This window comes from Bombyx mandarina, chromosome 02 (assembly GCF_030267445.1).
Source record: "Bombyx mandarina strain Sakado chromosome 02, ASM3026744v2".
NCBI lineage: Eukaryota > Metazoa > Arthropoda > Insecta > Lepidoptera > Bombycidae > Bombyx > Bombyx mandarina.
In genome coordinates this window covers 1,244,017-1,260,846 of record NC_143209.1, presented here as the reverse complement: position 1 = coordinate 1,260,846, position 16,830 = coordinate 1,244,017, and the positions used below count along the sequence as shown (strand labels likewise).

Genomic DNA, 16,830 nt, shown 5'->3' with positions numbered 1-16,830 from the left:
TTTACTGGTGGTAGGACCTTTGGTGAGACCGCACAGGTAGGTACCACCGCCCTGCCTATTTCTGCCGTGAAGCAGTAATGCGTTTCGGTTTGAAGGGTGGGGCATCCGTTGTAACTATACTGAGAACTTAAAACTTAAATCTCAAGGTGGGTGGCGCATTTACTTTGTATACCTATGTCTATGCGTTCCAGTAACCACTTAACACCACTTAACAGGCTATGAGCTCGTCCACCCATCTAAGCTATAAAAAAAAACCGATAACCACTTAACACTAAATGGGCCACAAGCTCGTCCAGCCATTAATAAAAAAAAACACTCCTTCATTTTATATTCATTGTATTCGGCAACATAATCTGAATCTTTGAAATTAGTAAGCCACACCTACTTAATCTCGCTTACAATGCTCTATGTGAAAACTACGAATTATTTTAAATTATACTCGACGTGTTTGTGAGTTTTTCGAATAACTCTGTGTGAATAGGAATCTTTAAAGTCGACTCACGCAAGTGAAAGAAGAAATGGAACGGCGCGGCGCTCTCTAGCAGCCAGTTTTGATGCTGCTATTAGCGCGAAATGACGTATGGGCAGTCGCAGACGTATCGTTTCAATGAGTTTCGAGTTTTTAAATCGTAACAGAATAGCCTAATTTAAATCAATAAATAAGATGATGGACATAAAAGAAATTATTAAATGGTTCATACCGTGCTTTCACATACTTAGGAACTCAAGTAAAATGGACGCGCGGTTTGTTTGCGTGGTGTGCTTGGTTATTTTAAATAGTGCTTCGTGCGCGAATGTCCGCAGTGAAATTACCAAAAATGTAGGAATAAGTTTCAATTATAATGGTAGTAATATTCAAAATATGCAAAATGGTTATTTACCAGCTGTATCAGCTAATAATATGGAGCGTGATGGAGTGTTGGAGAATTCTGTAGGTAAGTAACATGGTTAAGTACACTAAGGTAGTTTTCCAATTACAGCACAAGAGCGCATTTGCGGCATAATGCTCAACGTTGAATGTTCCAACTACAGCAACGCTTCGCACAATCGAGCACTCCCAAAAGAACTGCTCTCGCGTGATACTCGCAATCGATACCGACTCAGTAACAGAAAATTGACAAGTGTTTTTTCTTTAAGTTGGCATTGATCGAAATTTTGTTTATATTATCGTTAGTAATATTATTTAATGTTGAAAAAATTGTAAGGCTTTCGTTTCGTCGTAGTTTCTTAGAAATAATCAATGTTAATTAAAACTGTACTAACTTAGCGCACTCTGCTGATGCATTTGAAAACTAATTCACGTTCCTATTAAGCTTCAGCATAATTCGGCATTGTGCGTCACTGAGTCGGATTATGCTCTGTAATTGGAAAACTACCTAAATATTCAAAAGAAAGTAAGTAAACAGTGCGAGCGCTATCGTGCCAAGGGCACAAACCCACAGATACTAATAGAAATGTGAAATGTATATTGTTACCTTTTGGTAAAACGAATATAAGATCCAACGGATAATCTTTGTTTGGTAAAACAGGCTGTTGTCGGTGACTTAACTTTCTATTTGTTTAAATAAACTTTAAGAATCGCCAAATTTAAGTTTATTTTTAACCAGTACACCGCCATCTATAGAGTATTATTATTTATTTATTGCTTAGATGGGTGGACTAGCTCACAGACTAGCACACAGACATCTACAACGTAAATACGCCACTTACCTTTAGATATTATAAGTTCTAAGGTCTCACTATAGTTACAACGGCTGCCCCACCCTTCAAACCGAAACGCATTACTGCTTCACGGCAGAAATTGTGGTGGTACCTACCCGTGTGGACTCACAAGAGGTTCTACCATCAGTAAAAAGCTGGTGAGTGAGCTTACGGGCTCAACCTGAGAAGAATTTGCTAACACTAGCCCTAGCAAGAGCAGTGCTTCCCTGAATATACGATCTTTCTCAAAAATTACGTCTTTTTACTATTCTAGAAATATAATAAGTCATAAAACTTTCGGTTTTATAAGCCTAGTGTCTTGGATTGTTGTGTCATAAATTAGTTGGAACAAGGATTTTTACTTAATTCACTGAATTTAGGAATATTTTTCTATAACCTTCTCGACCACAGCCATAATTAGTTTTCTAATAATCGTTTATAACCATATGAACAATACAAAGACGAATTTTCTGAAATACATTTTCTTCATAAGCATAACTGTCTATCCTCGTCAATGTTGTTGATTACGAAGAGTTTGACAAGCGAACTAACTCATAGTCAAAGCTCACTGAGTTTCTCGCCGGATCTTCTCAGTGGGTCGCGATTCCGATCCAGTGGTAGATTCAGCGGCGCGCTGCTCTTGCTGGGGCTAGTGTTAGCAAATGCTCTCAGTCTTCCTCTCAGGAGGCGCCGGAGTCCGACATAACCCGGTTCGTTACCCCCCCGGACCGGGTATCCGTAAATGGATTCCCCAGCGTTAAAAAAAAAAAAAAAATGAAAAAAAAAAAAAAAAAAATAGGCTGAATTCCCATGAGTTCCCGGGCGTAACTGGGATGGCCCCCTAGACTACCAGCGAATAAGTAGGAAAAAAAGCTTTCGAAATCCGTTGGTTTTAAAGTCGGGTCCGGTTAAGGCCTATGGTGATAAGTGGCTTTTAAGCTCGGTCGACCAGCATAGCATGATGCTAAGCTGTTTCTGAAGTAACTAATGTTCCCTGCTCCATTGTATCTAAGACGGTGACCATTTTAGCTGCTGCGACCAGAGCATAGCACATCAGCAGAGCTCATCGTTAGTCGTATCATCCGTAATATAAATATAAATATTTACTAACAATCACGCCACGTTAACTGGTCCCGTGGTAAGTTCGTAAAGAACTTGTGTTACAGGTACCAGATAACGGAAATAAATATAATATTTTTATTATACACATACATATATTTAATATACATCCATAACCCTGGAAAGACATTTATATTTATCATACAAATATTTTCCCTTAGCGGGATTCGAACCCACGACCCCCTTGTGTAGTGACCATGTCACTTACCACTACACCAGACGGCTGTTTAAATGAAAGCCCATTGGAACAATTAATGGTTCAAGGAAGAGTAGACGTTCAACGCTCTCACGGCCGATCACCCACAAGATGGACAGGCTTGATTAATTCATCTACTAAGCGTTCCCTTCCTCAATGTGCACGTACCGCCACAAATAGAGAGAAATGGAGAGGCCTCGCAAAAGCCGCAATCAAGCATTAAAACATACATAACCACGACTACTCTGCCAGGAGAGTACGGTTGAGAAGAAGAATGTCCAACAGTGGATATCGAAGGGCTGAAAGTGAACGAAAATTAAAACAATTCAAATTACCTTACGATTAAAAAAAAGGAAGAGTTTTTATGTTTTCAGTTTTTTGTTTTTTTTGTTTGTTGGTAGTTTTTTGTTAGTTAAGTCAGAGCTTTTTCCTCATGGATGTTGCTCTTGGTCTTGGCAGAGCACTCGTGGTCATATGGAATTCTTGCTTCTTAAAGCCTTGACAGATGTTCTCCATAGTTTGCGAACCGAGGCCCGGCGCCCACACTCGTTAAGTGGGGTTTCGGTAAGGTCTTTCACCTGATCAGTCCAGCGCATGGGGATTCGTCCACGAGATCTCTTACCATTGACCCTACCCTGAAGCTTGTTCAGCTTTTTTCTAGACGCTCGATTTCGATGATTCGTTTTTTTTTTATTATTATTATTATTTGAAAACTGGTTCTTATATGTCATTCCACTTAGACGTGAATGCAAATATTGTGCATTTTGGAGTTAGATTGAATAAATCGATTTTTTATTCATCCGCCAATTTAAGGGGTGTCGTTGAGATTTTTATTTATTTATTTAGGAAAACAACAGTACAAAACATACATATAATATATATTTAGATAATCGGATAAAGATCAATAAAAAAAAACAATAATGTAATTAGATTAAACAACAATCAGTTTATTTTATTTGTATTACAATCAAACGTAGAAATCACTTAGGAACACAACAATCACCCAAATAAAATTTTAAACAGAAATGAGATTAAACTAGTTACGGTACCGCGCCATTGTATCAAATCTACCCACTTAACTACTAACACTTAAAGTCTTTGAACGATGTTCTCTCGACGAATGTCAACCGAAAAATGCACCCGTGACTTTTTTTTTTTTTTTTTTCTACCTAAGCTGAGAGCCTTGAGAGGCTATATCAGCGTAACCCTAACTTTTGTAGGTGAGCTCACGGGGCTCAAACCTGATGACGTTGCTAACACGGACCCTAGCAAGAGCCGTGCTTCGCAGAATCTACCACCGGATCGGAAACGCGACCCACTGAGAAGATCCGGCGAGAAACTCAGTGGGCTGTGTCTGAGAGTTAATTTACTCGTCGAGCCCTTCGTCGCAAGCGACGGGTTCGACGAGAACGGTGACCGGTGCTTGAAGTACCTAGAAGCACCGTTAGTGGATCGGGAGGATCCGAGATGACGTGTTTTGGGCGACGTCGACTGCTTTCCATTCTGTCCGCAGGATCGGGAATGCACCCGTGACGGAGCTGCGCGCCGATTTTATACCTTTTTAGTAGGGTATTCCTTACTATATAAAATAAAATAAAATAATATAAAAAGGTAAACAAAACCTAACAAGCTTACAGCATCAACGACATACGTTTAAAAGTAGAAAATGAACAAATAAAAAAGAAATTTATAAATTTAAGCTTATAAAAGAAGCAACACAATATCACGAATATGTATATGCAGGATGGGTATATAAGAAAAATCCGTAAACTTAGTGTTAAAGTTTATCTGACTAGCAGTTTTTGTGTTACCCTCAATAATGCATATTTAATTGACTTCAAATGATACAATAATTATATTCTCATTTCATTTTATTGTAGTCCTTTTTATTTTTTGTTTTTTTGACATTTAATATCGCATTAATTATCTCCCAAGTTCAACTACTTTGCGATCACCGAGTTTTTTTTAATTTTTATTTATTAGATGTGTGGAGAGGTCCTACCACCAGTAATCACGCAAATTATAATTTTGCGTGTTTGATTTTTATTGCACGACGTTATTCCTTCACCGTGGAAGTCAATTGTGAACATTTGTTAAGTACGTATTTCATTAGAAAAATTGGTACCCGCCTGCGGGATTCGAACACCGGTGCATCGCTAGATACGAATGCACCGGACGTCTTATCCTTTAGGCCACGACGACTTCAAACCGAGTAATAAACTCGAGATTAAACATCGGAATGTTGGTTCAATTGTCCAGTATTTTTTCTAATTATATCCACGGAGCCCGAAAGCCTATGCCTTGCCGAAAGCCTACAAAACTATGCTCAAAATATTTCGGTATTTCCCTATCCATCCCGACTATACCTTGATAACCAGGAAGGAATGTGATTTGCTAACAGCTGCCCGAGCGCCTTCAAAGGAGATCTAACAACGCAAGAGTAATTGCTTCGCGAATGAATCTACTACCGGATCGGAATCGCGACCTGCTTTGAAGATCCGGCGAGAAACTCAGCGGGCTGATGTTTAGGTTAGGTTGCACGTCGAACTCGAGTTCGACGAGTACGGTTACCATGGTCCCTAAGCCTGCTTCTAGTGTTAGAGGTAAAGACGTCTAATGCAACAGATATTGGAGCTGATGGATCCGTAAGGACGTGACATTATCGATTGTAATGTACTACCGACCCGCCTTCCGAAGGAAATTTTATTATTGGTTATTTACGACATCACATTAGAAATCTCAAAACTAAGAGTATTTCTCCACTATTTAATGGATGCTATTATACATATCGGATACGTGGCCCGACAAAATCCTGAGAACTTGGAAAAATCTATAGTTGTAGGTCACGTTGAAGGAAAGAGAAGTCGAGGAAGATTGCCAACCAGGTGGACCGACATTATCAAGGAGGCCACAAACACCAGCGTCCCGGGCGCCATTAAGCAGGCCGAATGCAGGCAGCATTGGAGGAAGCTGGTGCAAAAACTGGACCAAGGTGGTCACGACCCTCAGTAATGAGGAAACGACAAAGAAGAAGAATTATACATATAAACCTTCCTCTTCAATCACTCTATCTATTAAAAAAACCACATCAAAATCCGTTGCGCAGTTTTAAAGATTTAAGCATACGTAGGGATATAGGAACAGAGAATGCGACTTTGTTTTATTCTAAGTATGTGATGATGATGTATTGTGTATTTTAAGGTCGAAAATCGTATGAAAGAGCTACCAAAGAACTGGATTTTTTGAAAATATTCAACTAGAAAAGCCAATTTAGTCAGATTTTTGAGAAGCACATTTTGGGAAGTGCTTTCCAAAGTCTGATATCGATTCAATAATACCGATTCAAGCGGGTAATCGTTATGTTTAATTCTTTTTTTTTATTGGATGTGGCGACTCACTTACTCGCCACTACTTGGGCAGCCGCTTTACAATTCGACAAAATCGCTGTCGTTTATGAATTCAGGCAATCATCTATTATTGTTGTTCAACACTTCGGCAATCTTGAAAACTGCGGGCAGTACATAACGATATTCGCTGTGCTACCTATCGTTCGTGTCAGTGCTTTACTACTCCTGTATGTTCGTTCTTTTTCATACCACTCCTGTCATTGTTTTTTTGTGTATATTGCTATCTTCAATAAACTATTCAAAGCAGTACATATTCATACTCACTCTGTAAACCATCCTTCGTGTCAGCGCCTACCCAATACAGTTAGAAGCAGAACTAATACAACTGCATCTACACTTAGATGGGTGAACGAGCTCACAGCCCACCTGGTGTTAAGTGGTTACTGGAGCCCATAGACATCTACAACGTAAACGCGCCACCCACCTTGAGATATAAGTTGTAACGTCTCAGTATAGTTACAACGGCAGCCCAACCCTTCAAACCGAAACGCATTACTGCTTCACGGCAGAAATACGCAGGGCGGTGGTACCTACCCGTGCGGACTCACAAGAGGTCCTACCACCAGTAAAAAAATCGTTCGAAAGTTACATGATCATTGTTATAGTGTGCGCTATGTAAGAGTTGATCTCTATTCCTTAAAGATTACGAAATGGCTGGGCCGATTTCGATGAAATTTTCAGGTAATCTTCATTTTGGCCCGGGCGGTGACCGGGTTTTGGGTAGCTTGGCAGCGATCGAGTCAAAGATAAATCAAAGATCAACCAGCATGGCGGGCTGAATTCGATTAGTTTGTTTTATGAATCGATTGTGTTGTAAATTCACAATCTATCTATATATATAAAAATGCATTGCTGTTCGTTAGTCTCGCTAAAACTCGAGTACGGCTGGACCGATTTGGCTAATTTTGGTCTTGAATTATTTGCGGAAGTCCAGAGAAGGTTTAAAAGGTAGATAAATATGGAAATGCTCGGAATTAAATAAAAATAACAATTTTGTTTTCCCTTAGATGTGTCCCCCGTCGGACGGATTCCTTTTGTTTGTTTTAAGTTTATTTTATACAAAAGCTTAGGCCTTTTATTTATCGATTGAGGCACTACGAAGTCTGCCGGGTCAGCTAGTCTGACCATAAACGCTAATTTAAAACGTCATGTTTGAATTTGGAACCTGTCATTTTCATAATACGAACGTCATGGCGCTTTCGATTTTCACGCCAATCTTTCTCGAACCTTCTTGTGATAGTAAAATGGAGTTAGGTGATAAATAAAACTTTAGGTTAAAATTGCTGTTTTAGAATAAATAGTTTTTGTTGATTTGTATTTATTTATTCCATTCAATACAAAGTCAGGCTTACAGTTTTCACCAAAACGCCTGACTCGTTAATACAAAAACATTATTGAAATTATTAAGTACTATTATAATATTTTATTATGCTAAAAATAAAATTATTTTGGAATAAAGTATTCCCCAACTATCGGCAAATACGTCCTGGATTTCGGACAGAAATTCGTTTAATAGCGCAATTGCCCTGGCCGTTGGACAGTTCCTAGCTCTACGGGTCCTCAGCCCCGCCAACGCCGCGAATAAGTGATGGTGGCGGCGCACTCCCGCCCGCGCATACTGTTGCGGGACGAATAGTGTCATTTGCCGTAGTGCCACGGGATTATTGACTCTATTCTGTAATAAAGAACAGTAATGTACGAGTAGATGCAACTTTCGCCTGCGGTTTAGGGTATCCAGTCCAACCATACCTGACACAAAAACCGATGATAACCATATCTTATACACGTTTTTTTTTTATTGCCCTTGTAGGCAGACGTGCATACGGCCCACCTGATGGTGAGTGGTTACCGTCGCCCATGGACTTCAGCAATGCCAGGGGCAGAGCCAAGCGGCCGCCTACCGCTTAATATTCTCCACAAGCCTCGTTTGAAGAAGGACATGTCATAGCGCTCGGGAAACCCCGTGGAGTACCGTGTGGTACCGAGCAAACTTACGCTGAACTCTCTCTATGAGCATATTGTAATGCACATATATTGTATTGCACCATACAGTCAATAAAATTAATCACTAATCGTCAAGGTTTATTATTAATTTACATACAATATTTTGAACACAACACAAGCAGGTAGCACAATCACAAGCGAAGAATTAGTCCATAGAATAGTGAGATAAACGACGAAAGGAAAGATCTTCCACCGAGCGGGTGATATTTGCTCGGTAGACCGACGGTCAGGGACGTCTTAAACTAGGATGGGGCCCTTGGGCACACAAGAATTTGAGGCCCTTTTGGAAAGTAAAAGTGAATTATAATAACATTTTTTTACTGAGTATGAGACCATTTATTATAGGTAATCAAATACAGTATGATATAATATGTCATTAATGATATTAGAATGCTGCTGGTTTTTTGGTTACGATTTCTTTCGGGATTTCTGTTGAGCAAAATCTTCTATTATAGGCATAGTATGTGCCTTGTAAATACCTTCTGATTACTGATTTGTGAAAAAAGTGTAATGCGCCCGACAAAAATGTTTTGAGAATAAACGTGTGAGAGAAATTGTCGGTCTTTCGGGGCCCCCTGAGTATGGGCCCCGTGTGCCCTTATGGTAAAGACGGTATTGCTGACGGTCCAAATGTTGTTGTTCGGAACTTGTATATATGCGAGCTTATCTTTTTTTTATTTTTTTATTGCTTAGATTTGTGGACGAGCTCACAGCCCACCTGGTGTTAAGTGGTTACTGGAGCCCATATACATCTACAACGTAAATGCGCCACACACCTTGAGATATAGTTCTAAGGTCTCAGTATAGTCACAACGGCTGCCCCACCCTTCAAACCGAAACGCATTACTGCTTCACGGCAGAAATAGGCGGGGCGGTGGTACCTACCCGTGCGGACTCACAAGAGGTCCTAACACCAGTAATTACGCAAATTATAATTTTGCGGGTTTGATTTTTACTGCACGATGTTATTCCTTCACCGTGGAAGTCAATCGTGAACATTTGTTGAGTACGTATTTCATTAGAAAAATTGGTACCCCGCCAGCGAGATTCGAACACCGGTGCATCGCACGATACGAATGCACCGGACGTCTTATCCTTTAGGCCACGACGACTTCTTCTTGAAATTGTCGTAAGCGAGATTCAGGCATCTGTCAAATATCTTGCATTGTATGATGGCTACCCGCCACACCGTCATGGTATTAGGCGAAGCAGGAGCCAAATGCAATTTTATGAAGCTCTTCGTCCGCTATAGTCAATAATAATACGTTAATGCCACCACCCATCTTGAGACATTAAACCTAAGACTGTAAATAATATGTAAGGGCTCTCCTCTTACATGAGGAGGACGCCTACACGGGTCATAGTCGGATGGAAGCCCTTTTACGTCCCCTTGCTTAGCAGCGACGGATCGCTGTGGAGAAGGATTAGTATTCCCTCTCACATTCCATCGTCTATATCTGCTATGGTGGAGTCGCAGAAATCGAGCATCGTGTCCTGAAGTAAGACGTCCTCGGTCATGGTTTGCAATTGTCCGAAGCCCAGCTGACGGGTTCGCCAAACGATAAGACCTCACCTCAAATACGTACCACCGATATTGAAGCCTCTGCCCTTTAACCTTACCTCTACCCTTTACTGGTGGTAGGACCTCTTGTGGGTCGGCACGGGTAGGTACCACCACCCTGCCAATTTCTGCCGTGAAGCAGTAATGCGTTTCGGTTTGAAGGGTGGGGCAGCCGTTGTAACTATACTGAGACCTTAGAACTTATATCTCAAGGTGGGTGACGCATTTACGTTGTGGATGTCTATGGGCTCCAGTAACCACTTAACACCAGGTGGGCTGTGAGCTCGTCCACCCATCTAAGCAATAAAAAATAATAATAATCAGTAACGCGTTAAGGTTTGAGCGGTGTATCAGCCGTTGTACTATAAAACTGATATTTAAAACTCATGTCACAAGGTAAGGCATATATGTATGTCGTACCAAACCTCAGTGGCATGTCTGACCTGCGCTTTAGTGGAAACCGATCCTAATCAGTTGCGTGTTCAGTAAGCGTTAAGACATATCGTTCAGCGGAAAATCAATTTAAGATTCAATAACTAGAACAGAAGTGGCGTGGAAAGCGTTAGGCTTAAAAATGACCGATATTGTGCCGCGAGTCATTATTTCAAAGCATCATCGCTTATCTATATATTAATACGTGAAGAAAAAACTTTGTATCCCTTTTTACGAAAATTGCGCGGACGCAGGAGTATGAAATTTTCCACACTTATAGAGAATATAGAGAAGAAGTGCACAATGCTAATATTTTTTTAAAATAATGCGTAAAAGATACATTAGATCAATAAAGAAAACATTGCACACACTAAATACCATGTATTTGACGCACACACGCACGCATACCTTTTTTTTTTTGTCAGGAGGAAATCGCCGGACTTCCGCCCTTTTCTGGGGATACTGGGCGGGGTATGTCAGAGTCGAACTGACTAAAACCTCCTGTCGCTCAACAACCAACGTCCAAACCTCGCATGAGACAGAACTCATGACAAGGCAAAGAGGGGAAAGTGAAGCGTTTAGTGCGGAGCACATCTCTCCCGTCATCCTCCCCCTCGGGACGCCGGACTGGCGGTCGTCGGCGCCACGACCACCAGCCCTCTCGGTCGGCAGACTGTCCGAAGCCCGCCTAGATGGCGCCGGTTAGAGTGGGTTACCCTACGGAATACCCCGCTGGGTCAGAACCAGCGTGGGTCGAGGATAGCCGGCCTTCCATCACCCGGATGCTCTTGCGTAAAACGCGTGCAGAGCAGCTTGCACGTCGTCTTCTTAGGCTCCCCTCGCCGGTCCCCAGACCGACATGTGAGGGGGACCCGAAACACTTAGAGGGCCAATGCTTGGGCGAGATCCGCCTCCCTGGCCCCCGCTCGACGGCGGCGGAATTGTGCGTCTCTCACGCGCCCCGCCGCCTCCTTCTGCGAGATGGTGCACTCGCAGAAGTCGAGCATCGCCTTCCACGACTCGTCGTCGCCGAGCATCGATGCCACAACACTCGGCAACTATTTTTGCGACGAGGACACGGCGCCACCCCTCCCATGCGGGGCAGGCGACGAGCATATGCTCTGCCGTGTCCAAGTCGCCACCACAATGGTGGCACTCTGCCGTCGGCTCGGCTGTGATCCGGTGCAGGAACTCACCGAAACAACCATGCCCAGTGAGCACCTGCGTGAGCCGGAAAGTGAGGCGTCCTCTGTCACGATTCACCCAATCCACAAAGACCGGGCGAATCGCCTCGACGGTCCTACGACCAGCCGAAAGATCAGCCAGCCGTCTGGACCATGACTCCAGCACGGACCGCCGAGATTGGGCCCTCCGCGCTCCGACCACACTGGGGCTGGGACGCGCCACGCCCCGGGCACGAAGGTCAGCCCGCCACTTATAGTCAGCGGCGAGCGCCTCCGCTTCCAGAACCCATTCCGGCGTCCCAGCCGCCTCAAAGGAGATGGTGCGATAACCACGGATGACCCTGACCGCGATGGTGAACGCACGCATACCTACTATTTATTGTCAAACTTTTGTTCTCGACGTCTGTTGTCAAATTGAAAATAGATTAAATACATATTGTTTGTCTTTATTAATTTTTTTTATTGTGTAGTCTTGGCGAAATTTGTGATTATAGAAGTATAAAATACAATCATAATAGTGTACAAACTTACAATTCCAATCAATTATAGTCGAATTTCGACTACTGCGGGACCTCTAGTTCTCCTAAAAGCAGGAAATTCTTATGATCTTATTCTTATGATCATCGTAGCCACATTGCATATTTATCACATGATAACATGCAGTAAAAGAATATAAAAAAAAACTAATATTTAAAAAAAAAGACATACCCGCTGAGTTTCTTGCCAGTTCTTCTCGGGACGGAGGCTAGTTTTTGTGAATTGGCGGTAGGTAGTTCTTTTAGACGTTCAACAAGTATGTAGGTACTGGTGAAATATATTTTATTTTATTTTATTAGGACTTTTTGGCGAGAACGCGAGGAGTGAAGTTGTGTGATTTGTTTTATTTTGTCTATTTAGTGTTCACTCTTCAGGTTTAAATGTGTAATAATGGTTGTTTATTAACTATGTAATATCTGTGAAAGTGCACAAATGTGGGAAAATGAAACAAAGCCGCTGGACGTAACTTCTCGGGATCCTCCAAAAACTTAATTGAAAAAATCTTAGTAAATGACCACCATTTTACTGAGATTATATTTCATCCCATTTCATTTCATTTAATTTCATCCCAGTTAATTAATGTCTCAAATTAATCATCTTCATTGCATTTCACTCCATAATAATCATTTTTCATAAAAATATGAATATAAATTAAAATAAGACATGACTTAAAGGTCTCAGTTACCAGGTCATAAAATCCTTAAAAAAAAATTGATTTGATTAGATTTGATAGGGAAGATCGAGGGTAAAAGACCGCGCGGGTCTAGTCCGACAAGGTGGTTCGACCAAATCCGCACCACACTAGAGATCCCATTCCCCTTCATGCGGCCAATGATCGGAGGCGCTGGTGGGATATTACAAGGAGTAGAATCCTGTCGAAATATAATGGTCACGACCCTCAGCAGTGAGGAAACGACGCGATGAGGAAAATATGCCTTCAAAGTTAAAACGAAAATATGTTTTATTGCTTACTAGCGACCCGCCCTCGCTTCGCTTCGGAAACTGTAATTTATTATTGATTTCTCCACTATTTAATGGATGTTATTATAACTAGTCAGGTCATAAGTATTGTCACACAGTAAAAACTTTTCTTTTAGAATGCTGGCCACAAAAATCTTTATTGAATTCGAATTTCGAATTGTTCATGAAAATAAAAATGTATACTTTTAGAATTTTACTCATTTTTAAATATGGAGTGGACGCTTAAAGAAGACCGTGTTGCAGTTATTGCGTTGCATCGTTGCGGTTACGCGCCAATTAAAATTTTTAACATACTGAAAATTTTGAATATAACCAAAAGGTTCGTTTATCGTACCATCAAACGATACAATGAAGACTCTAGTGTAGATGACAGGTCAAGAAGTGGTCGCCCTCGGTCTGTTAGGACTCCAGCAGTGATAAAAGCTGTGAAGGCGCGAATTCAAAGAAATCCCAAACGTAAGCAGAAACTGTTGGCCCTTCAGATGGGGTTAAGCAGAACCACGGTGAAAAGGGTGTTAAATGAAGACTTAGGGCTTCGGGCATATCGAAGAAAAACAGGACATCGTTTGAATGCTCGTCTAATGGACCTGAGACTGAAGAGATGCCGCGCTTTGTTGAAGCGGTACGCGGGAAAAAAATATCGGGAAATTCTTTTTTCGGATGAAAAAAATTTTACCGTAGAAGAGAGCTACAACAAACAAAATGATAAGGTGTACGCACACAGTAGTGAAGAAGCGAGCAACCGTATTCCGCGTGTCCAACGAGGTAATTTTCCATCCTCGCTCATGGTATGGTTGGGAGTTTCTTATTGGGGCTTAACAGAGGTACATTTTTGTGAGAAAGGTGTAAAAATGAATGCAGTTGTGTATCAAAATACAGTCCTGACGAACCTTGTGGAACCTGTTTCTCATACCATGTTCAATAACAGGCACTGGATATTCCAACAAGATTCGGTGCCAGCTCATAGAGCGAAGAGCACACAAGACTGGCTGGCGGCGCGTGAAATCGACTTCATCCGGCACGAAGACTGGTCCTCCTCCAGTCCAGATTTGAATCCGTTAGATTACAAGATATGGCATCACTTGGAGGAAAAGGCGTGCTCAAAGCCTCATCCCAATTTGGAGTCACTCAAGACATCCTTGATTAAGGCAGCCGCCGATATTGACATGGACCTCGTTCGTGCTGCGATAGACGACTGGCCGCGCAGATTGAAGGCCTGTATTCAAAATTACGGAGGTCATTTTGAATAAACTTTAGTGTCATAAGAATCTATGTTTTGTTAAGTTCATTTTGGTATATGAATGGTTACATAATGAATAAACTTGTTTCAATTATTTTACATTAAACATGTGACAGAATTTATGACCTGACTAGGTACATATAAACCTTCCTCTTCAATCACCCTCTATTTAAAAAAACGCATTTTAGCAAAAAAAGCCGTAGTTTTAAAGATTTAAGCATACATAGGGACAGAGAAAGCGACTTTGTTTTATACTATGTAGTCTACTAAGTATCTACTGTCAGGAGCCTCGAAGGGCTGTTTTGGGTTCACCAGATATGTTGGCGAGTTCACGCGGCTCATCTTAAGAGACTTTGGCAACATCTGTCCTAGCAAAAGCACTGCTTCACTAAATCTGAATCGGATCAGAATCACGATCCGATGAGAAGATCCGGCGAGAAACTCAATTGGTTGTATATGTCGGCTAAGTTGTACGTGAGGTAGCACGAGTTTTGACGTGACAACGTCTTATAATTCGATGGAGCCGGCTGCGCGCACGAAAAAACATGACTCATTGAGGCGTTCCATTTAAGGCTTGAAGTACAAGCGAGAGCGCGCAACGAGCGACAAAGAGGCACAATCGGCCTCCGCGTTCGGTAGCGTTCGACATCTGTCTCTCTCCTACTTGAGTGAGCGATGCATCCGCGTGGACAGCTGCTATACAATAATACATTTACTTTCATGTTTTCGTCAAGTATGAAGTTCAGTGAAAAGTGAATGTGGTGTCAATTGTCCAAATTAAAATTTTCTTTTGAAAAATGAAACCATTCCATCGGTATTTTCTTTTTTAACGAGACAACCGATTTTTTTTAACGAGAACGGTGACCGGTGCTTGGATTACTTGGAAAAGCACCGAGATCTAATCGGGTGGATCCGAAATGACGTGCTTAGAGCGACGGCAACTGTTTGTGGCCCGATCTTCTAATTGGGTTTTTGTAATTAGATTTCTATGTATAGAAATTGTCAGTTTGTCATTTCACAAATAGATGACCAGATGCTGGTATGAAAAAATTTTGGGGCTTATCTTTTTCAGTTGCCCTTGTCGGCAGACGACCCACCTGATGGTGAGTGGTTACTGTCGCCCATGGACATCAGCAAAGCCAGTGGCAGAGCCAAGGCGTTGCCTATCATTGGAAATTACATAAACAATATTCATTCATTCATTCATCTTCAGTCCTTTGATATCCAATGCCTTCTATGCCCTCTCTCCTTTTTATGCCATAACGTTCCATAGCCCGTCATTCTAATCCATATCTTCCGCTGCCCTGACTGTGTCATCAGTCCACCGTGCCATAGGTTCTCCGGATCTTCCATTAAATTTCCACCACCATTAAGTAATTACCCTATATTGTATATAACAAACACTATACGAGATGATTAGCTTTTAGTCGGTTATTAAGAAAGGCGTAACACAGTTGTTTGAAATCGAAAGTCGTAATAAATACGTTAGAACGTCGATATTAAACCGATAGCTTTCACCATGATTAATGTCATGTCTGCGAAATATCTGGGCAGTGTAAGCAGATCTCTTATGTGCCACCTGCCTGGGGAAATTTGAGGCTTTAAATGTCTGAGTAGTATTCTTTTAGGGAGGTGGTACCTATCCGTGCGGACTCACAAGAGGTCCTACCACCAGTAATTACGTAAATTATAATTTTGCGGGTTTGATTTTTATTACACGATGTTATTCCTTCATCGTGGAAGTCAATCGTGAACATTTGCTAAGTACGTATTTCATTAGAAAAATTGGTACCCGCCTGCGGGATTCGAACATCGGTGCATCGCTCAACACGAACGCACCGGACGTCTTATCCTTTAGGCCACGACGACTTCGTTGGAAGCTTTAAATGTCTGAGTAGTATTCTTTTCCCTACTTATTCGCTGGTAGCCTAAGAGGCTATTTCAGCTACGGACGGGTAGGTCAGCTCAAAGGTTCAACTTGAGTGAATCTGCTAACACTAGCCCTAGCAAGAGCAGTGCTTCGCAGCAAAAGGTAGTGTAAGCGGATCTCTTAGGTGCCACCTCTCCGGGGAAATGTAGAGCTTTAAATGTATGGCCAGTGTAGGCAGATCTCTTACGTGCCATTTCTCCTGGGAAATGTAAGGCTTTAAATGTCTGGACAATGTAGGCAGATCTCTCACGTGCTACCTCTCCGGGGAAAAGGCTTTAAATGACTGGCCAGTGTAGGCGGATCTCCCACGTGCCCAATTATCGGGGGAAAAGTAAGGCTTCAAAAGTCTGGGCTGTGTACACAGATCTCTCATCAAATGAAATGTTAATCTGTTCTCGGAGACTAAGCCGACATAATGAGTCACTTAATTAAAAACACTTTTACTTTTTAATCTCCCTTTTAATATTATTAACATTACATTATTACCAACGTTTACTTTTTAATATTATTATCATTACATTATTACCGACGCTTCTAA

At 41.6% G+C, this 16,830-nt stretch overlaps 1 protein-coding gene across 1 annotated transcript in view; it reads left to right on the top strand.

Annotated features, from left to right (window-relative positions):
- Positions 1–563: 563 nt before the first annotated feature.
- LOC114252694 (uncharacterized) overlaps positions 564–16,830 on the top strand; it is a 30,120-nt gene continuing 13,853 nt past the window's right edge. Inside the window, exon 1 of the mRNA XM_028187279.2 lies at positions 564–935. Coding sequence (XP_028043080.2) covers positions 665–935 — 271 coding nt within the window. The 5' untranslated portion in view covers positions 564–664. The remainder of the gene's footprint in view (positions 936–16,830) is intronic.